Source organism: Buteo buteo, chromosome 3 (genome assembly GCF_964188355.1).
Source record: "Buteo buteo chromosome 3, bButBut1.hap1.1, whole genome shotgun sequence".
In the NCBI taxonomy this organism is placed as follows: domain Eukaryota; kingdom Metazoa; phylum Chordata; class Aves; order Accipitriformes; family Accipitridae; genus Buteo; species Buteo buteo.
Window position 1 is genome coordinate 77211314 of NC_134173.1, and position 25947 is coordinate 77237260.

The 25947-nt window shown below is 54.4% G+C and overlaps 2 protein-coding genes across 4 annotated transcripts in view; both read right to left on the reverse strand.

Moving 5' to 3' along the window:
- Positions 1–403: 403 nt before the first annotated feature.
- On the reverse strand, positions 404–3485 carry MAFA (MAF bZIP transcription factor A). Its single transcript, XM_075024076.1, has 2 exons — positions 3041–3485; positions 404–2899 (listed from the first exon to the last, which is right to left on the reverse strand). The coding sequence occupies exon 2, from the start codon at positions 2412–2414 to the stop codon at positions 1548–1550; it is 867 nt and encodes a 288-aa protein (XP_074880177.1). The 5' UTR covers positions 2415–2899; positions 3041–3485; the 3' UTR covers positions 404–1547.
- A 3736-nt stretch (positions 3486–7221) lies between these two features.
- Positions 7222–25947, reverse strand: part of ZC3H3 (zinc finger CCCH-type containing 3) — a 179229-nt gene continuing 160503 nt past the window's right edge. For all 3 annotated transcript variants that reach the window (XM_075024080.1, XM_075024078.1, XM_075024077.1), the window contains 4 exons: positions 23837–24012; positions 21882–22090; positions 9101–9181; positions 7222–8920 (listed from right to left, as the gene is read on the reverse strand). In XM_075024080.1, coding sequence (XP_074880181.1) covers positions 8889–8920; positions 9101–9181; positions 21882–22090; positions 23837–24012 — 498 coding nt within the window. In that variant the 3' untranslated portion in view covers positions 7222–8888. The remainder of the gene's footprint in view (positions 8921–9100; positions 9182–21881; positions 22091–23836; positions 24013–25947) is intronic.

Below are 25947 nucleotides of genomic sequence, written 5' to 3' on the forward strand. Positions count from 1 at the left end.
AGTGAAAAGCCAGAGTTCAGTGGGACAAAGCCGATGGTGGTCCCTGGCTCGCAAGTGATGGTCAACACTGAATTTATCCCTGCGAGCCCCCCACGCCGCAACCCCTTGCTCGGGGAGAGTTTTGCATCAGTCCCAGGACTCAAAGAGAAGAAGCAGCAAACCCCAAACGAAAAGGCTGGGGATCCCCCCCCCCACCACCACCACCAAGTTGAGAGAAAACCCGACCCAGGCTCTAGTTGAATATAAGTTTTTATCTTGATGCAACATCGTTAAAACCGTCACAAATCGAAACAACAGGTCGTTAAAAACGCTTCGCACGATCAGTACCTAAAATGCACCAGGCTCCCAAGCTCGCTTTGTCCGCAAGACCCTTGTGTTTTCCCCAAGATTTTTTTTTTTTATGGTTTTTCTTTTTTAAATAAGCAACTTGTTAAAAAAAACCCCGCTCCTCCGCGCAGGATCGGCCCCGCTTTCGCTCCAAGCACAATTGCACGAATTATTCTTCTTTTCTTTTTTTTTTTGCGCAAGAAATAATGTGCATTTTCTTTCCTTCTTTCAACATCGAGGTTAAAATAATATTCCGTTTCCCGAGGGTTAATAAATAAATCTGGTGCATAGTGAGATAGCAGCCAACCGTTTGCAGTCCATATATTACTATATTGCCTTTCAGGTCACCCTAGAATTGTTACCTCTCCCCCCCACTATTTTTTAAGAGCATAGATAATTTTAAATCTCTATAAAACAGTATTATTTAACCCAATTGATTCCTGTATATAGTGCATTCGGCTTCTTCCCAACATCGTTAAATTAACTCGGATATTATTTGCATGCTATTACATACAAACTTTTAAGACTCGTGTATTTTTTTTTTTCTTTTCTAAAGGATTTTTGGGGTTTTTTTTTTTTCTTTTTCGTAAATCACCAAGCAAAATATAGGCTCAAGGGGGGGAAAAAAAAAAGGCAGAAAACTAACTAATTTCTACATATTTACAAGGGTGAATAAGTTAAATGTGGCTCAGGTTTGCCGGCCGGGAGGGGGGTGCGGGCGGCGGGGCCGGGCAGGGCGCAGCGCTGCCGGGGCCCCCCCCGGGATGATCCGTGGAGACCCCCCGAAAAGAAAAATAAAATCAAATCGGGGGTAAAACACACAGGATAAAGAAGGGGGGGGGGGGAATAGAAGCCACCTGGATGGCGCTGATGCTCCCGGGGGGTGGGGGGAGCAGCACGCCGTACACGTCCCGCATGCAGGCTGGCTCCAGGTCCGCTGCCCCCCCCCTCCTCTTCCTCCTCTTCCTCCCCGGGGACCCCCCCCCGGCTCCGAGTCCCGATGGGGAGGGGGGTGCGTGGGAGGGATGGGGGTTGTTCAACTTCCCCCCCCCCCAAAAAAAAATTTCAGTGGGGGAAAAAAAATAATAATAATACTTTTTTGTTGGTTGATTTTTTTTTTTTTTTTACAAGCAAAGGGTTTGCTCTCCCCACACGGAGGGGGTGAGGAAAAAAGGGGGACACCCCCCCACCCCACCCCCCCTTCACCCCGGGTTTGCGGCTCACATGAAGAAGTCAGCAGCGGGTTTGGGGGCGGCGGATGGGGAGGGTTCCCTCGGGAACCCCCGGCCGGCTAACTTCTCGTATTTTTCTTTGTACAGATCCCTTTCCTTGGCCAAGCGGGTCACCTCCTGCTTGAGCTGCTCCACCTGGCTCTGGAGTTGACATTTCTCGTTCTCCAGGATGTGCCGTTGCTGGACCCGCTTGTAGCGGCAGGATTGAGCGTAGCCCCGGTTCTTCAAGGTCCTCCTCTTCTGCTTGAGGCGGATCACCTCCTCCTTGCTGAAGCCCCTCAGCTGCCGGTTCAGCTCCCGGACCGACATACTCACCAACTGATCGTCGGAGAAGCGGTCCTCCAAGCGCAGGTGATGATGATGATGGTGGTGATGGCCGGCGTGGTGATGGGAAGCCGGGGGTAGCTCCTCGCCGCCGAAAGGCTGAGGTCGGAAAGGCTCGTAGCCTTGATGGTGATGATGATGATGGTGAGGGGCTCCGATCAACGCTTCCACCGCGTCCTCCGGCGTCAGGTTGAGAGCTTCGGGGTTGAGGTGATGCTGGTAACCCGACATCCAGTACAGCTCCTCCAGCTGCGGTTTGGAGCCCAGGGAAGCGGCGGTGGTGGTCGGGGGACCGGGTGCCGGTTGCCCCCCGGGACTGGGAGCGCAGAAACTGGGCGAGGAAGGCACGGAGGAGCAGGGCGTGCTGAGCGGGGTGGAGGAGAGGGAACCGGCGGGCAGGCGGTGGCACAGCCGCTCCGCCTCCGCCGGTTCTTTCTTCACCTCGAACTTCATCAGGTCGAAATCGTTCACGTACTCGATGGCGAGGGGGCTGGTGGGCAGCTCCGCGCTCATGGCCAGCTCCGAGGCCATCTCAGTCCATGGAGGGACCGGGGGGTGATTTCCCCCGGGCACCGCCGCTCGCCGAGGGTTGAAGGTGGGGAGGGGGGTCCCGCTGGGTTTGGGGGGGTGGGGGTGGGATTTTTCTCCGATCGGGGCTCCGCTGGATCTGTCTACGGGGCGACCGGTTGCCCCGACGGGGCTTCGCTCTGGGGTTCAGCCCGGCTCCGGGACGCTCCGACGGGGCTCGGTCCGGCTCCGGGACCCTCCGCTGCGGGGTTCAGTCGGGCTGCGGGGTTCAGCCGGTGCTCCGCGACCCTCCGACGGGGCTCAGCCGGGCTCCGGGACTCAGCCCGGCTCCGAGACTCTCCGACGAGGCTCCGCTGTGGTGTTCAGCCCGGCTCCGGGACCCACCGACGGGTCTCAGCCCGGCTCCGGGACCCTCCGACGGGTCTCAGCCCGGCTCCGGGACCCTCCGGCTGCGGGGTTCAGCCGGACTCCGGGACCCTCCGACGAGGCTCGGCTGCGGGGTTCAGCCGGACTCCGGGACCCTCCGACGGGGTTCAGCCCCGCTCCGGGATCCTCCGGCTGCGGGGTTCAGCCGCACTCCGGGACCCTCCGACGGGACTCCGCTGCGGGGTTCAGCCGGGCTCCGCGACCCTCCGACAAGGGCTCAGCCCGGCTCCGGGGTTCAGCCGGGCTCCGCGACCCTCCGACAGGACTCAGCCCAGCTCCGGGATCCTCCTCTGCGGGTTTCAGCCAGGCTCCGGGACCCTCCGAAGAGACTCTGGCTCCGGGCTGCAGGCAGACACCTCCGTCGGGGCTTCGGTCCGGGGCTCCGCACCCGAACTCTGAAGACCCTCCGCCGGTTGGTTCTCTTTCTCTTCTCCCCCCCCCCCTCCCGGCCCCACAACCCCGCCACCACCGGGAAACGAAACCCCCGTGGGTGCGGGACCGGCTCCTCTTTCTCCAGCACGACTCTGCGGCTCGGCGGGGGCAAAGCTCCGCCGCTGCCTGCGGCCGGTTCCCAATGGCGAGGAGCAGGCAGCGCCCTGCCCGCCCCTTCCTGCCTCCCCTGGCACCTGCCCCAGCCCCACCTCCCTGGGCTGAGAGCCTTCTTCTGCCCTCCTCCTCCTCCTCCTCCTCCCCCCGCCCCAGACACGGGCACAGCGCCCTGGGGGCGGGAGCCGCACTCCCCCCCCCCCCCCCCGCTGCCTGCACCCTGCCCGTCCGCTGCCCGTGCTCGGCGCTGCCGTTGCCGGGCGGGTGAATGGAACCCGCCGCTTTATATACGAGGGGGCGGTGGGAAAAAAAGGGGGGACCACGCCCCTTTCCCCGCCTCAAGAGGCGGGGCGCAGTCGCTTTTCACCTATCAGAGAGGTGATATTTGCATATCCCCATGGCAACGCCCCCGGGGGCGGGGGGGGGGCTGTCAATCTCGGCGCTGCCCGCCGTCGCTTTTTGGCTCCCACCAACCAGCCCGGGGCCAAGGCGGGCTGAGCAAGGAGTGAAGGGGAAAATAGCAAAGAAATTAGAATTTCATCCTCCCCCCCCCCCCCAAAAAAAAAAAACAAAACAGGAAAGACCCCAAATGGGGACGATTGAGCCCAAATCAGGTTTTACGCTGCTTTGCTGGGAGGGATCAGGCCCCATGTTGGGGTGCAGCCCCTTCCCCATCTCGGTTTTCCCAGGCGGGAGCAGCCCAGCATCCTTCCCAGGGCATAAGGAAGGCTTGCCATCCTTGCAGACAGACACACATATATATATATATATATAAAAAAAATAATATAAAAATATAATATACAATATATAATACATCATATATGATATATAATATATAATATAAAATATATATAATATAATAATACATAATTTTTCCCCAGAAAAATATTATATATTTATTATATATATTTTATATATTTATATATATATTAAATATATATATATATTGGGGGGGGGGCGATTTTTATTTTTTTGATGTTCCCACAAGACATTGGTGGTTGAGGAGCAGCCTCATTCACCAAAGCCAGCTCCGTGTGCTCCCACCAGCCCGTTTTCGTCGCTCCCGCTGGCTTCGTGCCGCAGGAGGTGACGTTTACGGTTGACGCGTGGCGAGGAGCGTCACCAGCTCGAGGACGAGGACCGCCATCCCAGCACACGGAAAAGGCACCGCCGGCACAGAACGGCAGTGGGTTGGGTGGCCGTGGGGTGCTCAGTCCCGCTGCAGGATGAGGCCCTGGCCGGGATGAAGCCACGCTGCTCCGAGCCCTGCCACCTCGTGGCTGCTGGAGCTGCCAGCATAGGAGGGATGAGGATGTTTGGGGAGGTCTGGGTGAGAATTGGGGTTAATTAGGGTCAGTGTCGGGGGGCAGGGGGTCACGGTTGGGGTCGGGGTTAGGACGGGGACATGCACTGAGGCCGGGGATGGGGCACAAACAGCAGCCTGATTCCAGCTGTGGGTACAGCTGTTCCCCACACCAAGGTGTTTGAGGGAAACTGAGGCGCGGGGAAGTCGCCATCGAGATGTCCCACCTAACCCCAAGAGATGACCAGCTTCATCCCACAGAGGCTATCAACACCCACCCGCCACCCAGCGATCCCCTTTGGGGCCCAGGATCATCCCCATCGCCCACAGGATGCGGCCCGGGTCCCACTACATCCCAGTCTGGCCTCATCCTGCCCCACAGGTAGCTCCATGGGATGAGAGGGGAGTGACGGTCCCCTCGCTCAGCTGATGGCCATCCCCGCTTGGCGACTTGGGGACAGGGGACACTGTCCTCCAAGGGTGCTAGCTGACTGTTCAAAAGCAGGGATTATTTGGGCCAAATTAATGCAAAAAAGGTTTTTTGGGGAGGGGATGAAAACCTTTATCCTATTGCATCCCCAGGAACTAAAACCCCACATCATTTCTTTTACTGGATCCAGCCTCTGGAGGGTTTGGAGTGCTTGTTGTCCACTTCTCCATCTTTCTCCTCCTATCAAGGTAAAATTGAGTCAGGGCAGACTGGGGGGGGGGTCACAGATGCAGGCAAAGCCCCACGTGTCCCCCTCAGAACCCCAGTGATGCTGGAAGTTATCCCATATCGGATATCCCATATTGGAGACCCCAAACTTGGCCAGGGGATAATGGGACACCCCCCCCCGCAACTTGAGGAAGGGGGCAAAGAAGCGGACAAAGAGGGCAACTTGGTGTTTTTGCAACAACAACAAAAAAAAACCTTTTCATGGGGTGTTTTTAACTCCCATTCGCTTAATTGTGTGACCCCCGAATGCAGCATCAGTGCCCCTGTGCAGTGGGATGTCGGGGACCCACGTTGGGAAAATGGGGCGGTGGTCCGGGATGCGGTGCCACCTCCCTACCCCCGGCACCACGTTCCTCCCCGGAGCTGTTGGTACCTTGGGGGCACCCGGCCCCCATCAGCAGCTGCCACCCACGATGGGACGGGAGCCACGGAGGGATTAGGAACGGGACGGGCTCCAACGGGGCCATCACTCACCAGTGACACCCCCCACCCTTGGGTATTTTTAGTGGGGTGGCCGGGGGAACGTGGTTGGGTCCCATAGCATGTCCCCGGCCCTCCCCGTCACACCGAACCGGTCATCTAAGTTTACTCGCAGGCGGTCGAGTGACATAACCAGGTTGGTGGCCAGGGGATGGCAGTGGGATGGCGTCACCTTTTGCTTTTAGAGTGGGCAGCTCCTGCGCCCCTTTAACCCTTTGAGCGGGGCCGGGTGCCTGGGTACCCGCGTGGGTGCTGCCTCAGTTTCCCCAGGGAACCCTCGTGAGGACATCACCCCGTGGTGAGGGTGGTGTCTACCATGACGCACCCCATGAGCTGGTGGTACCATCTTGGCGATGCTCTACCAGCACCCGCGGCACGAACCCGGGTGTCGCCGCACGGAGAAGGGTCAGAAATCATTTTGGGAAGGGGAATAATCATGCGAAGAGGCTTGTGCCCGTGGTGGGACCAGCTACGGGCATCGAGGAGAAGGACGCCAGGGGACAGCCACCCAGATGACAGGCAGAAAAGTGAGCCGGTGGGTGATGGTAGCCCGGCACCAGCTTCTCCAGCTGGGGACCAAGATCTGTGCCAGCAGCACCCACCGCAGGAGGGTTTTCCAGGAAATATTTATGGTGCCCTCCAGCCAAGGTACCCCCAGGGCACATCCTTGCCAGGGCTGTGGGACAACCCAGCCATGCGCCCACCGCCACAGCATCCCTGGCTTGATGGGAAAGGATGGATAAACCCCCATCGGGGCCCATCACCGAGGCGTCGTGGCTGTTGGAGGCAGCGAGGGAACCCACCGGGGCTCAGCGACACCTCTCCAGGGGCCGCGTTTATCCCTGCTCGGAAATTAATCACCCCCAAGCAGTGCTTTAACGACAGCCGGCAATAAATTACAATCCTCCCCGGGAAGGGAGCAGCAGCGCCGGTGGGCGGCAGAGCCGCGGCTCTCAGCAAGCTACTCATTGCTTCGCTTAATTAGTGAAGAGCGAGCCTTAATCCCCGTTAGCCTGCTCGTTAGGGAACCACGGCTACGGGAAGCACAGAAGCTCCCGGCCACCATCACCCTGCACTGGCCATCCCTGGGGACTCGCAGCATCATCCTCTCTGCTGGGGTGATTTTTAGTGAATTTAGGGTGGGTTTTTTTAGGAAACCACCACATGAAGAAACATCCTTTCTGGGTAAGGAGGGAAAAAGTTATAATAATGAAAAACCTCTAAAGATTTGGGGATTAGAGTGGCCCCTCCACCTGCATTAGGCAGCTCCTCAAGGGGGTGTTTGTGCAGTGTTGCTGAAAAAAAGAGCAAAGCCACACTCTGACCAGGCATCCCGGGGAAGAAACTCTTTATTTACATATCAAAACACAAAGGTTAATAAAAGACATTTAATATCAACGGAGAAGACAAAGTTTTTATTAAAAAATCAGCTTGCTGTACACACGCTGGGGTATGAGGGCAGCCCCGAGGGGGGAGACCTGCTGGTCCTTGCAATGGCTGGGGGGATGCTGGGGACAGGGCCACCCCAAACTGGTCTCCAAGTGGCACTAACCCCCCCCACCAGCTGCCAGTTCAGCAGCGGGCAGCATCCTTAAACCGGAGCCCAGGGAGGTGACAGGCATTAATGCTTTTGGTGGCACGCCATGCCCCGAGTCACCCAAACCAGGCGATAAATCCCCCACCACGAACCGGGCAAGGGGGTGCATCCCAGATGTGGGGTGATAACAAGACCCCTCCATGGGGGTCACCTGGGGAAGGGAAACCCCCGTGGGGACCCACGCTGCCCAGGTGCCGGGGGGGCGAAACCGCAGCCGTCAGCCCTTTGCCAGAGCCGCCGGCGCACCTGAGCCCACGGCATTGTGGTGGCTCCGTCGCCCACCCCACCGTCAAGCGCACCTGGGTGCTGGGTCCCCAGGGAGTCCCAGTGCTCACCCACGTCCCCGCTGATGCCTTTTTCCCGCAGGGTTTTGCCTGAAGGTGCTGCAATTGTGGGGCAGTGGATGGGCAAATCCGGCTGCCCCGCACGGACGCTCTCGGCTCTTGGCACCTCTTGGCAAGGGGAGATCCTGCAGCTGCCCCCAAAATGGCATCCGTGGCGGGGGGACAGCCCTGAAATCCCCGTGGAAATTGTACCCACAGATGCAAAAACCCGTCGCGCCGGCAGCTGCGTGGCCGGCAGTACTCGGCTCGGTACAATGCTCCCTCCGTACTTTGCTCCTTCTTGGATTTGGAAGAACCCCCCAAAAAACCCCAAAGAGCTGGTTTGGGTTTCCCAAGGGAGACCAAACTCCCACTAAGGTGGGGAGAGGTGGGGATCAGGGTGCAACCGGCCATGGGAGACCCCGACATGCTGCAGGAGCATTTGGTGTGAGCTCAGCACTGCTCCCAACACACGTTTCCACTAGGGATGCTCTTGGCACACGGCTCCGCTCCAAGAAATCTCCTCCCAAAACCAAGGAGATGGAGCGGGATGGATGCAGGTGGCCTCTGGGCATGGAGAGACCGGGGCTGAGCCGTGCGGGGGCTTTACACCCCGTTATAACCCGGCACGGTGACTTTTGACCACCGGCCACACTTGTCCCCAATATAGTGGCTGACCTGGATGCGGGCACATCTGGTGATGGCATTAAGCTCCTCAGGTCCCCGTGTCACCTCGTGTCCGGGACAGCAGCAGAGCCGCGATCTGCAGGAAGACCGATGGGGATGGGAGCCTCTTCCCGGCCCCGCAAGCATCCAAGGAGCCTGACGGCAGGGCTTGCCTTCAATAAACCGGCTGAAAAGATAATTTATTGGCAAATTAAAATACGTCAAACAAAGCTGCTTCCCTGCAGGCACGGGTGGCACTTCCCCATGCTGCCACCCGGCTCCTTGCCAAAATGATGTCCCGGAAAAGCAAGATGAGAAGGGGGTGCCGCTTCTGGCCGCGGCGTCCTGAGGTAGGTGCCAGGTCGTGCCCGGCTCTGCAGTTCCTGAGCTGGTCGGCTGCCGCGGGGTCAGGTCTTGCTCATAGACGGGGCTTGATCTGCAGCCGTTTGCCTGGAGGGAGGAAAGGAAAAGGTGATGGTGGGAGGTGGGTGACACACGTCTGGACAGCCCTGGGCTTCTCCTTGCCCGGTTGTGGTGGGCTAACGCACCGGAGATGGGCACAGGCACTGGGGATGCGGGTGGTCCTCTGCCCTGGCAGCACCCAACCCCAATAGCACCCACTGGCCTCACCTCTGCCACCCTCCTCAAGACGGGCATTTTCAGAGTCCCGCAAGGATGCCAGTGGCAAAGTCCTCTTCCGTTTGGCAGTGCCTGGGAGTGGAAAGGAAGAAAAGAGGAGAAAGTCATCACAGTTGGCTTGGGTTGCCTTGGAAATCCCTCGGGATGCAGACGCAGGAGCATCCCGCGCTCCTCTGCTGCTCCTGCAACCCCAGCGCTTCGTGCTCAGGGAAAAGAGAGTAAAAGCTGCCCCAGAGGGCACGGTTCTGCCAACGAGAAGGATTAATTAGTGAACAAATGGAGAAAAATAAGCGAGCCCACCTAATTGCACCCCATGCCTCCCATCCCGAAGCCCACAGCAATGGTTGAGGGTCCCCCACTGCCCTGCCAGCCCGCTGGTGGGGACACGTGTGTCCCCAGCGTGGTGCTCAGCCTGGCCTTGTTGCCCTGCAGTCCCCTCCTCCCCAGCCTTTCGGTGCAGAATTGGTCCCTTTGGGGTGGGGACGTGACTCCCTTTGAGCCCAGAGTTGATGTCCCCCTTGGCCATGGCCGGAATGGAGGTAGCTGGTTCCCCAAATCCCCAAGCAACCTCAGCCACGTGCAAGCAGCACAGGACGAAGGCGTTCGCAGGTCCCTTTCCACCGCAGAGCAGCGAATCAGCACAAAATCCCCAAGTTATGGGTGAAAAAAGAAAATAAAAAGTAGCCGAACTTTCAAATTACGGCACAGCGTGAGCATCGTGACCTGCTCCAGGGCTGGGCTGGAGCAGGGAAGAGCAGAGCAGCGGCAAGCAAGAGGTTAACTCATGCCGGTGAAAGGTTTGGGGACCAAACCCCCCAAGATGCTCCGGGTGATGACTTCAGCTTGCTGGAGCACTGTGCCTCCCCAAAAGAGGGTCCCAGATGCTCGTATAAAGCCAAAACCTCAGGAAGTGCTTCTGGAAGGTGACCTCTTTGCAGGACGAGTCTAGGCACATCCCACGGACCAGGGTGGACGACGTGAAGTCCTTCTCCATTTCAGCCACAACGCTGGACAATACCTTTCTTCAGTTTCTCCTGTTTTCCCTCCCTGAAGGGTTCGGAGAGGTGGTTATGGGGTTTTACCTACCAGACTGATGGGTGGGCAGGAAAGCGGTGGCTGCTTGGGCAAGAAGACACCGAGATGAATGGGGACGGGAAAAGGAGGAGGTTTCCCAGAAAAAAGGATCCCACAGCTCATTGAGCAATGAGGTTTAGTGGGAAAAGTCCCCTCTCACTTGGGATTACAGGAGGTGGAAAAAAACGTAGAGAAGATACAGGGAATCCAGCCCAACCGCCCTCCAGATGCTTATGTTCTGGATGAGCAGCACGGAACTTGACCATGTTTCTGCAAAAACCCAGCGTCGGCGCTCCGCATCGCACTTCCCAAACGATGATGCCCAATGCGGAGGTGGGACTGTGGGCACCTTTGAAAGACTGAAGGAGAAGGTTTTGGGGCAGAGGAGGCAGAAGGGGTGAGGAACTCAAGCAGCATCCGACAGCGGGGAGTCACCAAGAGATTTTCTTTGCTTTTAAACTTGGGTAAACAAACTTGCTCGGAGTCTAAGCCGTCGTGGCAGTGATACATAGCTTTTGAGCTAATTTATGTAAAATAAAGAGGGCTCATTTAGCACCTTTCCACCCTTAATATAACACCCATACATCAGAGGGCTGCACAGCAGCCACAACGGACTCAGCTATTAGTCACCGGCGACGCAGCCAAATTTGGCTTCAGGGAACGGCAATGCCGAACAGACGCCCATCGCACCCCGCTCGGCCTCTTACCACCCTCCTAATTTTCCAGCTGACCCCAAATATCCTTTTTGCATTGAGCCAGATGGTTTTTCCAGCCTGGGATTTCCAAAACCCGCCCCAGTTGCTGTAATTAGGGTCCAGCAGAGCTGCGGCCCATCAACCCCAAGGGGTCAAATTCAGCATTTCCTCATTCCTGCCCCACCAGCGACTGCGGCCCTGGTCCAAGAATGGTGGAAACAGGTCGATTCCCCCCAAGGAAACTTCATTAGCTAATATCCGCGCAGCATTATGAAACCCACACTTTGCAATTCAAAGCAAATATGATTATAGAAGTAGAAATATAGATTTCTTTTTTGGGGGGAGAAAAAGAAAAGTGATTTTTTAAATCGACCGTAATTAACTTCCTGACTTCGGTACGGGGTTTCACAGAGGCAAGGTGCTTTCAGAGCATCCATGCCTGATTTCAAATGCATTCCTCAAAAAATCAAGGATGGCAATAACGAAATAAAACCAAAATAGGTTGTAAAAGGACTAAACTGGTCCAGTTTCTCACCTCGGATGGAGGGAGATGCTGCTTCTGAAAAGGATGGAGCAGTGGAGGCCTCAGCCCGCGGGGGGCAGCCGGGGATGGGCAAACACTGAATCCCGAAACTCCCTGCCACAAAAGCCGGGGCTTGCGGGGGGGACCTGGAGAAAACAGGGGTGTCACTTAACCCACCCCAGCAAACGAAAATATATTTTCCGCTTTTGTGCATGGGAGATCCTGCAAATGGCGTGATCAATCTTGGGTCGCATCTCGCGCGCCTTCACTCTCTCCCCCCGCTTTCTTCTCTGCATTTCGGCAGCCACGCAATTCATCTTCCAGGAACCAGGTATATAATTTCTAGTTAGCGAAAGCCAGGCTAAGAAACCCCTTTTTCATTACGATGATTGAACAGCTTCCAAAGAGAAGAACTGGGGCTGGATCACGAGCTTTCCATCGAAAGCCGGGCGGCTTTTGCTGAGCTTGTCAGCCTCGCCGGAGAATTAGGACTTCCAGCGCTCTTCCTCCTGATGAAAATCAACATTTATTTTGCCTAAGCCTAAGAAGGTGTCAGGCAGATGGAGAAACTTGCCACTCTTCGCGAGGAGAAGGGAGGGAAAAGAAGGAAATCTAATAGAAATATATTATCAAGTCCGAGGAGTGGACAGTGCAGTAAATCACGCTTCAGGTGGCACCATTATATTTTTCAATAAAACCTGGCCTTCCCCCAGACGCTGCCGAGCCGAGTGGCTCCAGCTGCACCCGACAGGAAAGTTAAAACAAAATTGTTTCATCCAGATGCTGATACAGGGGGACTTAAAGGGATTTAAAGGTGGGGAATCCCCTCGGATGGGGGATAAAAGGAGGTGGGTCTGGTCCTTGTCCCCAAATTCTCTCCCTGCCCACTGTTTCTGATCACAAGAGGGTTTAAAAAATTGCTTGTCTTCCCCCACTGCGAGGCTGGAAGGCAGCTGGGGAGAAAGAAAGTGGCTGGAGATGTCCCACATCACTGTGGAAGACACCCAAGCCCCAAAGCCAGAGGATGCAGGGGAAGACGGCTCGCTTGCAGCTTTTCAAACTCCACCATCCGGCTATAAAAAGCTTTGCCGGAGGGAAAGCTGGTTATATTGATGCTTTCCCTTCCCAACCAACCTCCAGCCTGATGGGATGTTTGGTCTCCATCCCTTTCCCAATGCTCCTAAGGGGTTTTGTCCTCTCCTGCATCCAGCCGGGTTTTAGGAAAGGGCTTTGCATGGGGCACGGTACCCGCAGCTGCCCTGCTCCTCCCTGAGAGCTAACCCTGTCTGAAAATGGCCCCAAATAAAAAATATAATCCCATTCCCAAAGGAGAGTGGGCTAATGAGGTGGCTGCAATTAGCAGCTTTTTTAACAGCCAGTCAGCTAATGCTCTGGTTATTAATACAAAAAAGGGGATGCAAAAGTTTCCACCCAACGGCTCAGAGCATCAAGACGCATCCCAGCATCTTCCTGCCAGATGCTCAAGGTTTAACACCGCAAGAAGAAATGTCCCACCCCCTCACACACACTTTTTGCCCCCATTCCCAAAGGAAAAATATCCCTTAACCTCTTCCCGGTACGCTTTGGGGGAACCTGGAGGCTGAATCTGCCTTGGAAACGGCTTTTCCTTTGGCAGCAAAAGTGCTCGGCTGAGAGTCAGGTCCCAGAGAAACTTAGGCTGGGAGATGCCTTTTTTTAATAAATTAAAATTATTATTATTTTTTTAATAAAGCCCAAGAACAAAAGGCGGGGTGGAAAGGCAAGCAGCAAGGGCTAAGCCCCAGAATTTTCAGCAAATGATTTTTCACATGGAAGAAGCAGCTGAGGGGCTGGATCTCCTTGGCTTGATCCTGCACTAAATCCATCCGGTGAGACAATCTGCACCAAAAACTCACCCTGCTGCTGTTCCACCCAGACCTTCTGCCCCTCAAGTGAGGGAAAGATCAAGGCTGGGATGTAGTGAGAAGCTTTGTCCAGAAGGAAAAATGCTCAGATCTTTTCTTGCTTCCTAACCAGGATGTCTGAAGTGGGGACGGGCTGGGGTAGATGTCCCACCGCTGCCCAGCAGTGCCCATCTCCTGCCATGCTTGCAGAGGAGGACATCTGTGCCAGGAGGTCCTTTCTGTGTCTCTTCTCCTTAATTCCTTCTTTTCGGAGGAAAAAAGCAACCAGAACACCAGCCATGAGCTGCAGTGGTGGAAGAGAGGCTTTGTCGGCTTGCGGGCATGCAGAGATGCTTTCTGGTCTGGTGGTACACGTTGACATGGCCATGATGACGTACGGTGAACACCACGTTTGTCCTTTACTGGTGAGCTAAAGCTTACCCTGAAGAAGATGGATTTTCACCATCTCAGAGAGCTCTTCCATCTCCAGTTTCTAGGTCATTAAATAACTCAGGGGTGGAACAACAGGGCTGCCAAGTGGCAGTGGGCTGAACAAGAGGGGTCTTCAGAAATCCTGAGTCAAGTCTAAAAGCCCTGGTCTCCAGACCCTCTGCCACAGGTGGACGAGACCCTAAAAAATGGGTAAAAAATTAATATGGAAGAAGTAGATTTCAATCCTGGCAAAGGAGTGAGACTTGGCAGGTCTGAAAGTCGCCTGCAAATCGATCAGGGAAGAGGATTGGAAACATGCAGGCGGCTTGGTCCAGGCAGAAAGTAAATCAGAGAAGAGTAATTTCAACAGCCTTTTGTGGGCTAAGAAACAATGATTCTGATTGAGAGCGAGAGCCCAATTAGAAAAAGTCACAGCACTCATCGGGTTTACTGGAAGTTTCAACTAAATTGGCCACTTTGCAATAAGGAAATTAAACAGCAGTGAAATTTTGGATTTTTGGACCTTTCCAGAACCACCAAAACCGAGAAGATCCAACTCCAGTCTTCAACAACACCCATGTTATCTGCAGCACCCCAAAGCCTGATGGTACCCCAAGCCTGATGGTGTCCTGCAGCAGGATCAGGGCTTTAGTAGGGGATGGAGATGGAAGGATGGAGGGATGGAGGCAAGGGCTGCCAGATATAACACATCGCTGCACAGGGACGGGCAAGGTCCACCCGGGAGTCCCCTTGGTGAGGTCCACCAGCCTGAGTACCAGCCCACCAATATCTCTGGGCTGGGAAGGAAGCACACATGACCAAGAAGATGTCTGAAACCACTATCCAGGGTGTATGAAAGCAACCGAAACCTCCCCCACTGCAGAGACCTCCACCACCAAACAGCCCCCAAAACCGAAAGGACCTGCTGACTCAGGAGGAGAAGATGCAATTGCTAACGACCCGAGCAGATCCAGCCCGTTAACAGGAAACCAATTAGACTGATACGTGTTGTCCTGCTCAAGGGAGGGGTGCAGCCCGCTACCTGCAGCTCGATAGATTTTTGCATTAGGAAAAGCAATTCTATTAGAGGTTTGTTAATTCAGTTATAAAAGAGTTTTGATGCTCTCTCATTAAACTCTCCCTGCATGCCTGATGAAGCACGCGTCAGCCAGGGGGCTGGTGAGGGAAGCATCCACCTGCAGTGGGATAACCCAGCAAAGGTGAGGAGGAGATCCAAGAGAGCACAGGAGCATCCCATCGCCACCTGCCAGGCGCACAGATCATCCTCTCCATTACCAGAAAGATCTGCCAAGTGCCAGGAGAAAAGCTGGGAAGGTACCACCAAGGTCCACGCTGCTCCAGAGCCCTCCTGGCTGATGAGCCATGAGACAGGGAGGGTTCATGGGTACCATCAGGAAGGAAGATGGAGATTTCCTGCTCCCTGTCTGGACCTTGCTAATTTATCCTACGAGAGCAGAAGACCTCAGGGGAAGGCTGATTTAAGGACGAGGAGGTACATCAAGCATGCTCTTAACTCCCTTTTCCTTTCCCTGCAGACTTCAGGGCTCGGTGTCCTGCTGCCCTTCCTCTCCTTAGCTTGTCCTTGTCCCCTTGGTATCCTCTGCTGAGGATCTGGGAGGTCCTGTAACTCCCATGAGCTCTCACCATGACCATCAAAGTGCCTCCACCTACTCCTGCTATCTCCTACATGCCTTCTGAAGAGGTTCTGCCAAGCGACACATCCTCAGCCACATGTCCTTGACTTCTCAGCTGTCACGAGCAGAGACATGGTGAGCTGGACCTCATTGTCGCGGTTGGACAGGTTTAAGCAGGAGGTTGGACTCAATGACCTCCCCAGGTCCCTTCCATCCTGTGATCCTAAGGGTTGGACTTGGACCTGAGAATGGCCCAGGATCGCAGGGGAAGGAAGATGACTGTGGTGTGGTCAACCCGTACAAACTGGTGGCATCTCCACGGGGACTGAGGAAAAGGTCCTGCCACGTGGATCCTGAGTCGATCGGTCGCCAGAGCAGAATGAGGGGCCAGCGGAGGAACCTGCGAAGAGGGAGAAGCTCTGGCGGCAGAAGACTTCGTGGCTTCTGCTTTAGCAGAAGTCCATCATGGGGGCCCACACCTCCGAGCAGATGGCACGTGACATGCAACAGCCTCGGTGTCAGCACATGGATGCAGCACCCTGGCAGCCACACACCCACGTGGAGATCACGTAGCTGCCCCCGAAACACAAAGGAGATGGTTTATCTGCTCCTCTCATGCCTAAACTCATCCCCAGCCCTCCCAGATGTTTCCACCCTGCAGCTCCTCGAGCCACCCACAAACCACCAACAGAGCTTCAGAGCTTTTGCTAATTAGAAGAATACGGCAAATGGGGAAACTGAGGCACGCAGAAGTCAAACACCACTATCCTGCTAAAACCCCTGTTCCCGCATAAAGAGTTCAGTTGCTGCTCTTGCTTGCAGAGGCTAAAATTACTGTGATCGAAGATCTCAGATGATCTGCAACCATCTCCCATCAGTCTGATCTGTCCCAGGCACTCTTGAGGGGACCAGGAGCAGCCCTGCAGAGCCCCTTGGCTCTCTGCAAGCGAAAGGCCTCATGGGAATAACCCAAGGCAAAGCAGCCCTCAGCCCGTTGTCTGCCTCACTCTTCCCAACCTGGTGGGTGACCAAGCCAGGCACATATCTCAGTGGCCCTGAGATGTCACAAACCACCTCACCGGCCACTGTCCCACAGCCCGTATTAGATGGTCCACTGATCTGGCTCCACAGCTTGCTGAGTTTCTTGCTGCTGTGAGCACCCAGGAGGCATAAAGCGAGCAGGGGTACAGCAGAGTCAAGGAGTTATTGCCACCCTTTGGGTGATGCACCAAGACCTTCAAGCAGGTTCCTCAAAAGTTGGGAGGCCCAGAAAAGAGCTTCTCCAGCACCTAGGCCAGATTCTGGGGAAGAGAGGTCCATTCCAGTGACCAACTCTCCAAGAGAGGCCTGACAACAGTTGGCCATAACACCCCTACCAGCAGTGGGGGAGACCCACCAGGACCCTGCTCAGAAAGTGGGTGCTGTCAATGACAAGTCAATGGAGAAAACCTGAAGGAGAAATATATAGAGGAGGAGAAGAAAGGCTGGGAAGACTGTGTGGGACAAAACAGCTGCCCTCAGCCAAGTCATGGGAGATCCAGAGGCCATGGAGGTGGACCACCTGAAGAAGAGGCTGTGGATGTAGTCCCACCCAAAGAAGAAGCCATGGAGGTGGACCAGCTGCAGGCACAGCCATTGGCCTGTGACTTCAGCCATTGGCCATGACATTGGATATCATGGCCAACACCTTTTCCAAGAAGAGGCAATGAGCCCTACCAAGAAGGCCAAGACCTCTGCTCCCTACCAGCTAGGACTCAAGGTCCTCAGAGAAGTCCAAGGTGGCTCAGATGCCTCCTGAAGGTAACTGGGCTGGAAGAGACAGAACTGGGGTGTTTCTGTCTGGAGAAGACTAATGGGGAATTGCTATCTTCAACTACCTTCAACTGTGTTCAAATAATCTCTGTCTTCTGTTACCTAAAGGTGGTTGAAGATGGAGCCAGACTCTCCATGGAGATGCACAAGAGATAATGGATCAATATAAGAAAACTACATGAAAAATTGTTCCCCTGGATAAACAAAAGGCTTCAGATTTATCATGAAGAAGTCCGAGTTCAGCACTGAGGTATGCACTAAATGCTTCATTAGCAGCACTTTTCAGGATTGGGCTGATTTGGTAGCGCTGTGAAAATATCCAACACTTGCAAGACCACACCTGGAGCTCTGCGGGCTCCTCAGTACAGAAGGACACGGACATACTGGAGTGAGTTCAGTGGAGGCCACCAAGATGGTCGGGGTTGGAGCACAGGATGTACAAGGAGATGTTTGTGACCACACAGAGAAACCAGTTCCCTGTATTTTATCCACAAAAACATTTCCTCCATGACCCTACCAAGAGGAGCAAACTGCACTAAGTCCCGATGGGGTCAAAGCTGACAGCGGATGCTGGCTCCTGTTATCCCAGGACAACCCCCTTGTGTCCTAGCCTTCCAACTCCAACCATGCAGATGGTCTCTCGAAGGCTCCAGAGCATCTTCTGCCACCGGCTCACACCGATCAAAAGGGTTGGCTGCCCTACCTGGCTGCCAAAACAAGCTTTGGATCAAAGAGCTGGTGTCAGAAGCAGCATTAAAGGAGATGCTACATGAAACAGGACCTTCAGGGCAGCCGAGGGGGACCAGCCACATGCACGCAAGGACTGGCAGTACCGGCTTTCTCCGAAATTCCAGGAGCTGGGGATGGTCAGACCAGGATCTGGGACCAAGGTGTTGCCCATCTCCGCGGTCACATGCCCTGTTGAGGGTGGCTCTCAAGCATGGGTCCAGCCCGGCAGAGAAGAGAGGAGATTTGCATTTCCAAAGTTATTCCTCCAGAAGTGAAAGCTGTAAACAAACCCAGAAGCGCTGCACCTCCACGAATTCCTCCAAAGCCAAAGCGTTTGAGCGTGCTCAGCGGAGCCGTTAAAAAAGACTGTAGCGAGCATCTTCCATTAACGTTACGACCGTGAAATATGACAATAAAATGATAGCCGTATGGTCGCAAATTTGCAGCCCGCCGAGTTGCTAGGGGTTTATCGTCACTCAAACGTGCAGAGAGCTGTAAAATGTTTACAGAAAGGGTCGTTTGCAGCTATAAAATCCTCTTTTCTCTCCTAAACAAGGCTGAGTGGAGCCATTTACAAACCCCTGAATGTTCATCGGGGGAGAGGGGAACATCTGTTCTCTCCAGGAGTTTTCAGTGATCTTCTCGAACAAATTAACTAAAATGGGTGCTTTCTAATTAAATTAGCACTCGATTGGAATGGTTTGCATTGGTGCGCTTGCTTACAATTAGTGCGGGGAGGCCAGTTAGGCTCCAGCGCAGGCTATTTAACTGGAAGGTGAAATATGGAAAGGCCCATTACCTGGAAACGGGTGTTGGAGGGGTAGGGGAGCCCGTGCTCCCTCTGGCTCTGCCCTCCTGGATGGAGAACACAACGAGGTGAAGGAGGAGATGCCACCAAGCCCACCCTTCCTGGCCAGGATGCTTGGCTGGAAGTGGTTTGCTCTCCCCATGCTGCATGGATGGGCTTTTCGGAGGATGCTCGAAAAGCACCAGCGCCCTCAAATGACTCCTCTGACCCCAAATTACAAGGCTCCTCTTGCAGGTTGGGAACCCTCCCCATGGGAGGACGACAGCAGGCTCTGCTCCATGCATGCTGACCACATCACTCCTTTCCAGTCCCCTTTTTCTATATCCCAAGGCCAGAGGCTGCAGAACCCCACCGAGACCCCCGCAAGCTGATGCTGTTGCCCATGCTGGTCCTTAAAGGTCATCTCCAAACCCCCACTCCAACCCTCCCGCACACAGAGCCAGGGTTTTTCTTCATTCGTCCTGCATTTACCAGTATTAAAAGGGCATTTTCTCAAATTGTGACCGTTTAACCAAGCAATTCAGCTCACTCTGTAATAATAACCTGTCCTCCTCCTTATTTACTACCCAGACAATTTGCGTGTCACCTTCAGGCTTTACAAACAGAAACTGAATATTATCCTTTATACAAAGGCTGCAGTGGGGAAGGTGCAGACCCCCAAATCCCATCGCCAACACCAGCTACTACCTAGAGCTATGCAAGGACTCATCCTGACCACCCGCTTAGCTCAAAACAGCACCTCAAGCTCACAAGCACCAGTCCTGGCTTTAAAGGTGATTTGGCCACCATGAAGCATTTGGTCCTTTAGCAGCATCAATGGCCTCATCCTGCGCCCTCTCAGGATGATGGCTTCTTAGTGGCCAGGGCTCCTTTTCTCTTGCTAGATTATGGTGGTCCCCAGTTGCTGCTGTGTCCCAAAGCCCCTTCGTTTGTGTGTTGAGATGAGACATTAATTACTGAGCGCATCTCAGCACCAGGCATGGGCAAACCCGGGCACCGAACAGCATCCTCGCGCCTGGACTCATCGTGCATGATCGCTGCATCCCTTTGGCAGGGGAATTGCTTCATCATCAGATGATTTTACAGTCATCTAAAATTCCTGCCTGTTTTTCCTTTCCTACGGATCCTCCAGCATCTGCTTTCCCAATGCCACGTGCTCCCCGAGCACAGGTGAAAGAGCACGGAGGGACGTGTGCCCCGACCCCGTACCCGCTAGCTCCCCGTAGTCTTCCTCCTGACATCCCTGGACCGAACCAGCTTCTTCTACTCACCCTCCCACCCAAAACGCCTGGAAATCTTAATCCCCTGAATGAGCAAACCAGAGTTAAAAGGAAAAGGATGCCCTCACTGCCAGGATGATGCCTCTGCCCTCTCAACTGAGTTACTCCAGGCTGCCAAGTGCAATCCAGGGCATTTCGACAACTTTCTTGTCCACGGATTAATTGCTCTGTCTTCATCACAGAGATAAAAAAACCCGATTAAGCTGCTGCTTTGGGAGCGCTTCCCTGGCCCTGCTGCCAAGATCAAAAGGGAGTTGAACCAGGGCCAAGGAGAGGGAAGGAGGGAGGTGTGCGGGGGGAAGAAATCCTTGGAAAGGGAAGCCGAGTGCTTCACCCCGTGTTGCACAGAGGAGCTTTCCCAGCCGGAGAAGTCCCTTGCTGTTTCCACCGCACCACTGTTCGACAGCACAAGCGCTCGCCTGTGACTTCAGGAATATGTTGCTAATCCTGGGAATTTTCTTTCCGACAGCGTTAAGGCATCTCAGCCCTCCCTGGCTCGAAGTGCTTCGTGGTCGAGCCAGGCACAGCCTTGCAGATCCGCGGTACCCGCTTACAGATGACTGGGCAAACACCCCAGCCCAGCTTTCGGTGCTGAATTCATCCCTTCTCCCAGTGGGATTCTGCTCTGGCTGCACGCTCGGGATCAAAGACAGGGAGGGATGCTCCAGCCCTTCGTTCATACTGAGGCACATCTTGTGCCAGCCAAGCTGGCAGTGAGGATTTCATCATTACTGCCACAAAATATTTTGATTTCTGAGCCAGATGCTGCCTCTCTTTCTGCGATGGTGCTCAGGAGATGTCACTGCTGCACATCCCTCCAGTGAGGGACGGGAGATGAAAAGGAAAGCATGAAGCATCGTCCCGTCAAAAACCTCCCACCCAGCGCCGGGAAGGACCAGGCATGATCTCTGCCTCTCCATCTCCATCACCTCTGCTCCCGCAGACACATCCCCAGAGTGCCCCAAAGTCCTGTCCCTTCCTGCAGAGCTGCTGGTGATTAAAGGACTTTCCAGTGTAGGAGCTGAATTAGGAGAGAAGGAACCAAGAAAAATGTTGGAGAAGTAGAAATGCAGCCTAACCTCCACCATGAGCCGCTTTGCAGAGAAACAAAGACGTTTCTTCTCATTGCTTCAACAATTTTCCCCTGCTTTTTTTTCCCACAGTCAGTTCAGTTTCAAACAGTTGAAACATTTCCCTGAACTTTTCCAAAAATAAAAAAAAAAAGTCGAGGCAGAAGCTGTTCGCTCTCACTTGTTGGAGTTTGTAAGAAGTTTTTCTCATCTTAAAACTGCATTTTCCAAAAATTTTACTGATTTCCCCTGCCTTTTAATAAAAGAATAAAGCAAATCATCTCAGACTAACACGGCTCTTCCTTTGAGCTTGCAAGCTGCAAACACCCCAACCCACCTCCCACCAGGGATGTTTTTATTTCAAAGCTTCGAATCTATTTCATGCCAGGAAACACGTGCGATGGATGGTCCAGAGGTCCTTCTGTGGGTCCAGCAGTAAGGCAGAGCATCACTGCATCCCTCTGAAACAGCCTCCTACTGGGGACCACTGCAGCTCCGCCACAGGAACGAGCCTGGATTCATCATTGAATAATTTATAGGATAAGGAAGGAAGCGACGATAAAAGATGGGGACAGAATCCTACCGTGAGATTTTGGGAGCAGAGCCAGGGGCTCGTGCCCCTGTGTCCACAGAGATGCAAGTTCCAATTGCCATCCCAGTTTGGGCTCCCAGCGTTAACTGGTTTGGCGACTCACAAGGAACACTGATTCCACCAAAATCCACAGAGAGGAGCCTCAGAATAACTCTCCCGCTCAGTGAATTGGAGCAGCTCGGAGCACGTGGGAGCAAAAGCAGAGCAAGTGCTTCCTACCTGGCTCATCCTCTGGCTCGTCCTCATCCTTCTCCACTTTGTAGCCCTCATCACTGGGGGATGCTGAGGACTGGAGAGAGATGAAGGACGGCAGCTTTTGCAGCCAGCTGGTTGGTGAAGTGTCCGTCTCTTTCCAAAACTTCACCTCTTGCTCCGCACTGGAGGGTCCAGGTATTTCCCCATCATCATGGAGCTGAGCTGGATCATTCCTGCAGGAGGCAAAAAATAATAAAGAAAAATAAAATGATCCCTCTTGGCAACATCATGTGCAATGGAAGAGATTGGGATAAACCACCAGAGCCGCACATGGAGGCTCTCCGAGCTCCAACCCAGGCTGCTCTGTATCCCCAATTTCCTGGGAGCCAGCTCGGATTCAGCCAGAGTTTCTCACTCCTCAACTGGATTCCCTGCCCTGCGCTTCCCTGCAACCTTTCCGGCTCTCAGATGCTTGTGGAGGTGCTGGGCTCCTGTTTGGGTGCCGGCTGGGCTAAACGAGCAGAGGAGAGGGGAGATGGAGAGTGTGGAAAGCAGGGATGGGTCGGAGATGCCCTGCTGGGCTTGGCTCAGCCCCAACCTTGCTGCCCTCCTCCAAGCCCAGCTAATGTGACACCTTCAGCTCGTTCAACATCTCCGACGATGGTGCCAATAAAAGAAAAAAGACCCTCCCGAGCAGCTTCCAAGCTCGGGCGTGCTCCTTTCGCAGCAGAGGATGCCAGGAGCTGTCCCCAGGACGGGAGGGGGGTGCCTCCCCGCCACCCAGTCCCGCACTCATGCCTCCTTACCTAAAAAGAGCAAGGAGCTATTTTACACCTTGTTCACACCGGGGATGTGAGCTGGGTGTCATTCCAAGGCTCTTCTGTCATCCGGGATAAGTTCGGACAGCCCGCTAAGCACTCATCCCCCTCTGCTACCTTACAAGGCAGGGTCAGGATGAGGCCCAGGACCAGGCAAGAGCATGGACCAGATGGGCACAGCTCCCACGTCCCTCCATTTCCATCCCACCTTCACCCCCACGTCCTGCCACAGACAGACGTGTAGGAGCCAAGCACCCAAGCTGGTATTTTCTCCTCCCACTAACCAGGACTTTTAGATTTTGGATTTTAAAGCCAAATTTCATTTTGGCTTTAATTTTAATTACGTTGGGATGTAGTCATTCTGTAGGCAGGGCTTGGGGGTGAGGGCAGAGGAAGGCAAGGATGTGCCATGCTCAAGAAAAACTTGTCTCCCTGGGGAAGACGAGGATCAATGTGTCCCTCAGCCTGTGGGCTCCATCCCAGCACCCAAAAGCATCGTCTTTGCCCAGAGAGAGCTCAGAGAGCTTCCAAGGATTAACCAAGAAACCAGCCCAGCATCAAAAGGCTTTACAAAGCCTATTGTATCTCCATGTCCATCTCCATCTCTGCTTCTTCAGGCAGTGAGTCCAGTTCTGACGACAAGCCCCCCCCCACCACGCCAAGGGCTCAGCTCTGCACTCCGCCGTGGACTTGAGGAAGAGAGAGGAAGAGGGATGATGATTTCCAGTTGCCCACAGAGCTATGGATAAGCTGTACCCACTTTTGGTGGTGGAGGCTCCATCAGGGCTCCTCCATCTCCCAGGAGGAAGGTCTACAAAAGCCTCAGAGATACCCGGAGGTGATGAAGCCCTGGGTGGCACATTTCTAAGGGCGAAGATACCCACACTCAATTGGCACACATCGGGTAGCAAGATGCGAGCTATCCTCTCTTTCCTCTCCATCAGCTCTGCCTGGAGACCTCTCCCCCAGGTACGGACTCCGCTCAACCCTATTGCCCGTGGTGGCTCTATCAAGAAGACACCCCCGTGACCCACATCAGCAACATCTTAAAATAAACCAGCACACAGGTGGATACACGTCTGTAAGAGGAAGCATCCAGAGCAGGTTGGGAAGAAAACTGTTTTAAGAGCAGCAAAGCGAGTTTCTTCTGCTCTTTCCTACCTGCCCGTCTCCTCCCAGACCCGTCTCCACTTGGAAGGGGGCTCGTTGCGGTCCCCATCTTCTGCCTCTCTTGGGTGACGCTTCTTCTGGGGGTGCAGCAGCTTGCACCGGGCACCCCTGGGGCAGACACCTTTCTTGGCAAAGTCGGGGCAAACCAGTGTGTGCTTCTTCTTGCACTGTGAGGGAAAAAGAGAGCAACATTGGGAAAAGCAGCCAAAGCCTGGCAGGGAGCACAGGTTCCCAGAGCTGGGTTCCTTCAGGTGGCACCAACACGTTGCTAAAGGAAGAGAAGGATGTGTTGGTGCTTCCTTTGCCATATCAAAATGCTATTCCATGCCAAAATACTATTAAAAATAATACTCTTCTCTGGGAGACATTACACACTCACCCACAGCTTTCCAAGTGCCTGATTTTACAGACCCAAACCACCAAAGTCTTAACAGCAATCATCTACCCGCAAGGTGGTGATGCTGGGAGGTCCCAAAGAGGTTAACTGGGCTGGAGAAACTGGTTTCATAGAGTACACGGGTGTTTCCTGTCCCAGACATGCTTGGGATGTGGAAAGGAGCAGGGAAGAGCAGGAACGAAGCATGTTCATTTTTGGACTTATTTGGGACTGCTGCCTGGACCACCTTGCTGCTGAAACTGGCCCGGGGCTGGAGCTCAACCCGCTCTGCTTAGGCCTTGGGAATGAGCTTGGCCGATGCTCTCTTGTCCAGGGCCACGGTCACGGCACGGCACTGGCAGAAAGATGGCATCAAGATGTTCAGCCCTAAAAACGTTTCTGTGCTCCCAGCCTGGCATTTTGGTGGCTCCGAGCAGCAACGCTCACAGCCATCCCCGCAGCCGCCAGCTGTGCCGGTGGGAGGGAGACATCGGCAGTGCTCCACAGCTTCCCCTGGACAAGGCTTTCTGCTGGGAAGTGGCAGGTTTTGGCAGCAGGATAGGCAGGAAGAGATGCAGGCAGGGCAGAGGAGATGCCTTCAGGTGTGATTTCTGTCTGGGTGGCTGGGAACGTTGGCCAGGAGGTGGGAGAAAGAACAGCCTCTCCCTAATCTCCAGCTGTTCCCAACACCATGACAGCAACACGCAGCAATTCAGAGAGCTCGTCCCAATGTATCCCCAGGGATGGAGGGTAGGAGCAGGTCCTGGAGCTCTGCCCAGCCCCATGATGTCCAGGGGGACCCACTTCCATCCAGGATGCTCTGTCCCACCCCACCTGATGATCCCACCCTGGCTCTCGCAGGGCGACAGGCATCACACCGCAACACCCATGACAAGACACAACCCAACACACATGGCACAACAAAGCGTCCACAACACCAAGATCCATTCACCTGTTCACCTTCTCCACCAGCAAAGACGGAGCCTGCTTTTTCCCCACGTGGGTCCTTCCACTCTTGGATGCCCACGCTGCAAACCTCCTTGCTACAGGGTAGCACAGATGCTCAAATTTTGCACAGGTTTGGGGGAAAAAGGGACAAATCCACGGGAAGAGAAACACAGGGAGGGTTTCAGCGTGATCATTCTCGCCTGTTTATAAAAATGCATCTTCCCAACAATGCGGGAAGTAGGTGAGCTCCTGCCCTTTTAATGCAACTTGACTTTGGGGGCATGGGAGCAGCTCCCTGTGCTGACCTTTGGGATTAAGCGGCGGCCCCGCTGAGCCGTGGAAGCTTTCTCCTCAAAAGGGCAGAAGGGTTGGGCAGCTCTGCCGCCTGGGGCCGGTCGCTGAAGTCGGCAGCAGAGCAAGGAGCTCGTCTGCTGGAGGTTGGGGATGGCACTGAGCAGCAGGAGGGCTGGGGATCCAGATGGACACACGGACACTGGCTCAATAGGGGGGACAGCACAGCGACAGCACTGCTTTTCCACTGAAAATTCATTTAAAAACCCAGTTCCTATGACTTTCCCCCTCTATTTGAAGGAGCTTCAATGGCAAGTAAGTCTACAAGCCAACAGGCAACCTGAAAGTAGAGTCATCTCTAAACAGTGCCCAGGTTCTGTCATTACTCCAAAATCCTGTGTTTCATACCAACATAGAATCACAGAATGGTTTGGGTTGCAAGTGGCCTTTCAAGATCATCTAGTCCACCTCCCCTGCCATGGGCAGG

What these genes read in the sequence shown, in the direction of transcription:
- MAFA (XM_075024076.1), bottom strand. Translation starts at nt 2,414, where the DNA reads ATGGCCTCGGAGCTGGCCATGAGCGCGGAGCTGCCCACCAGCCCCCTC.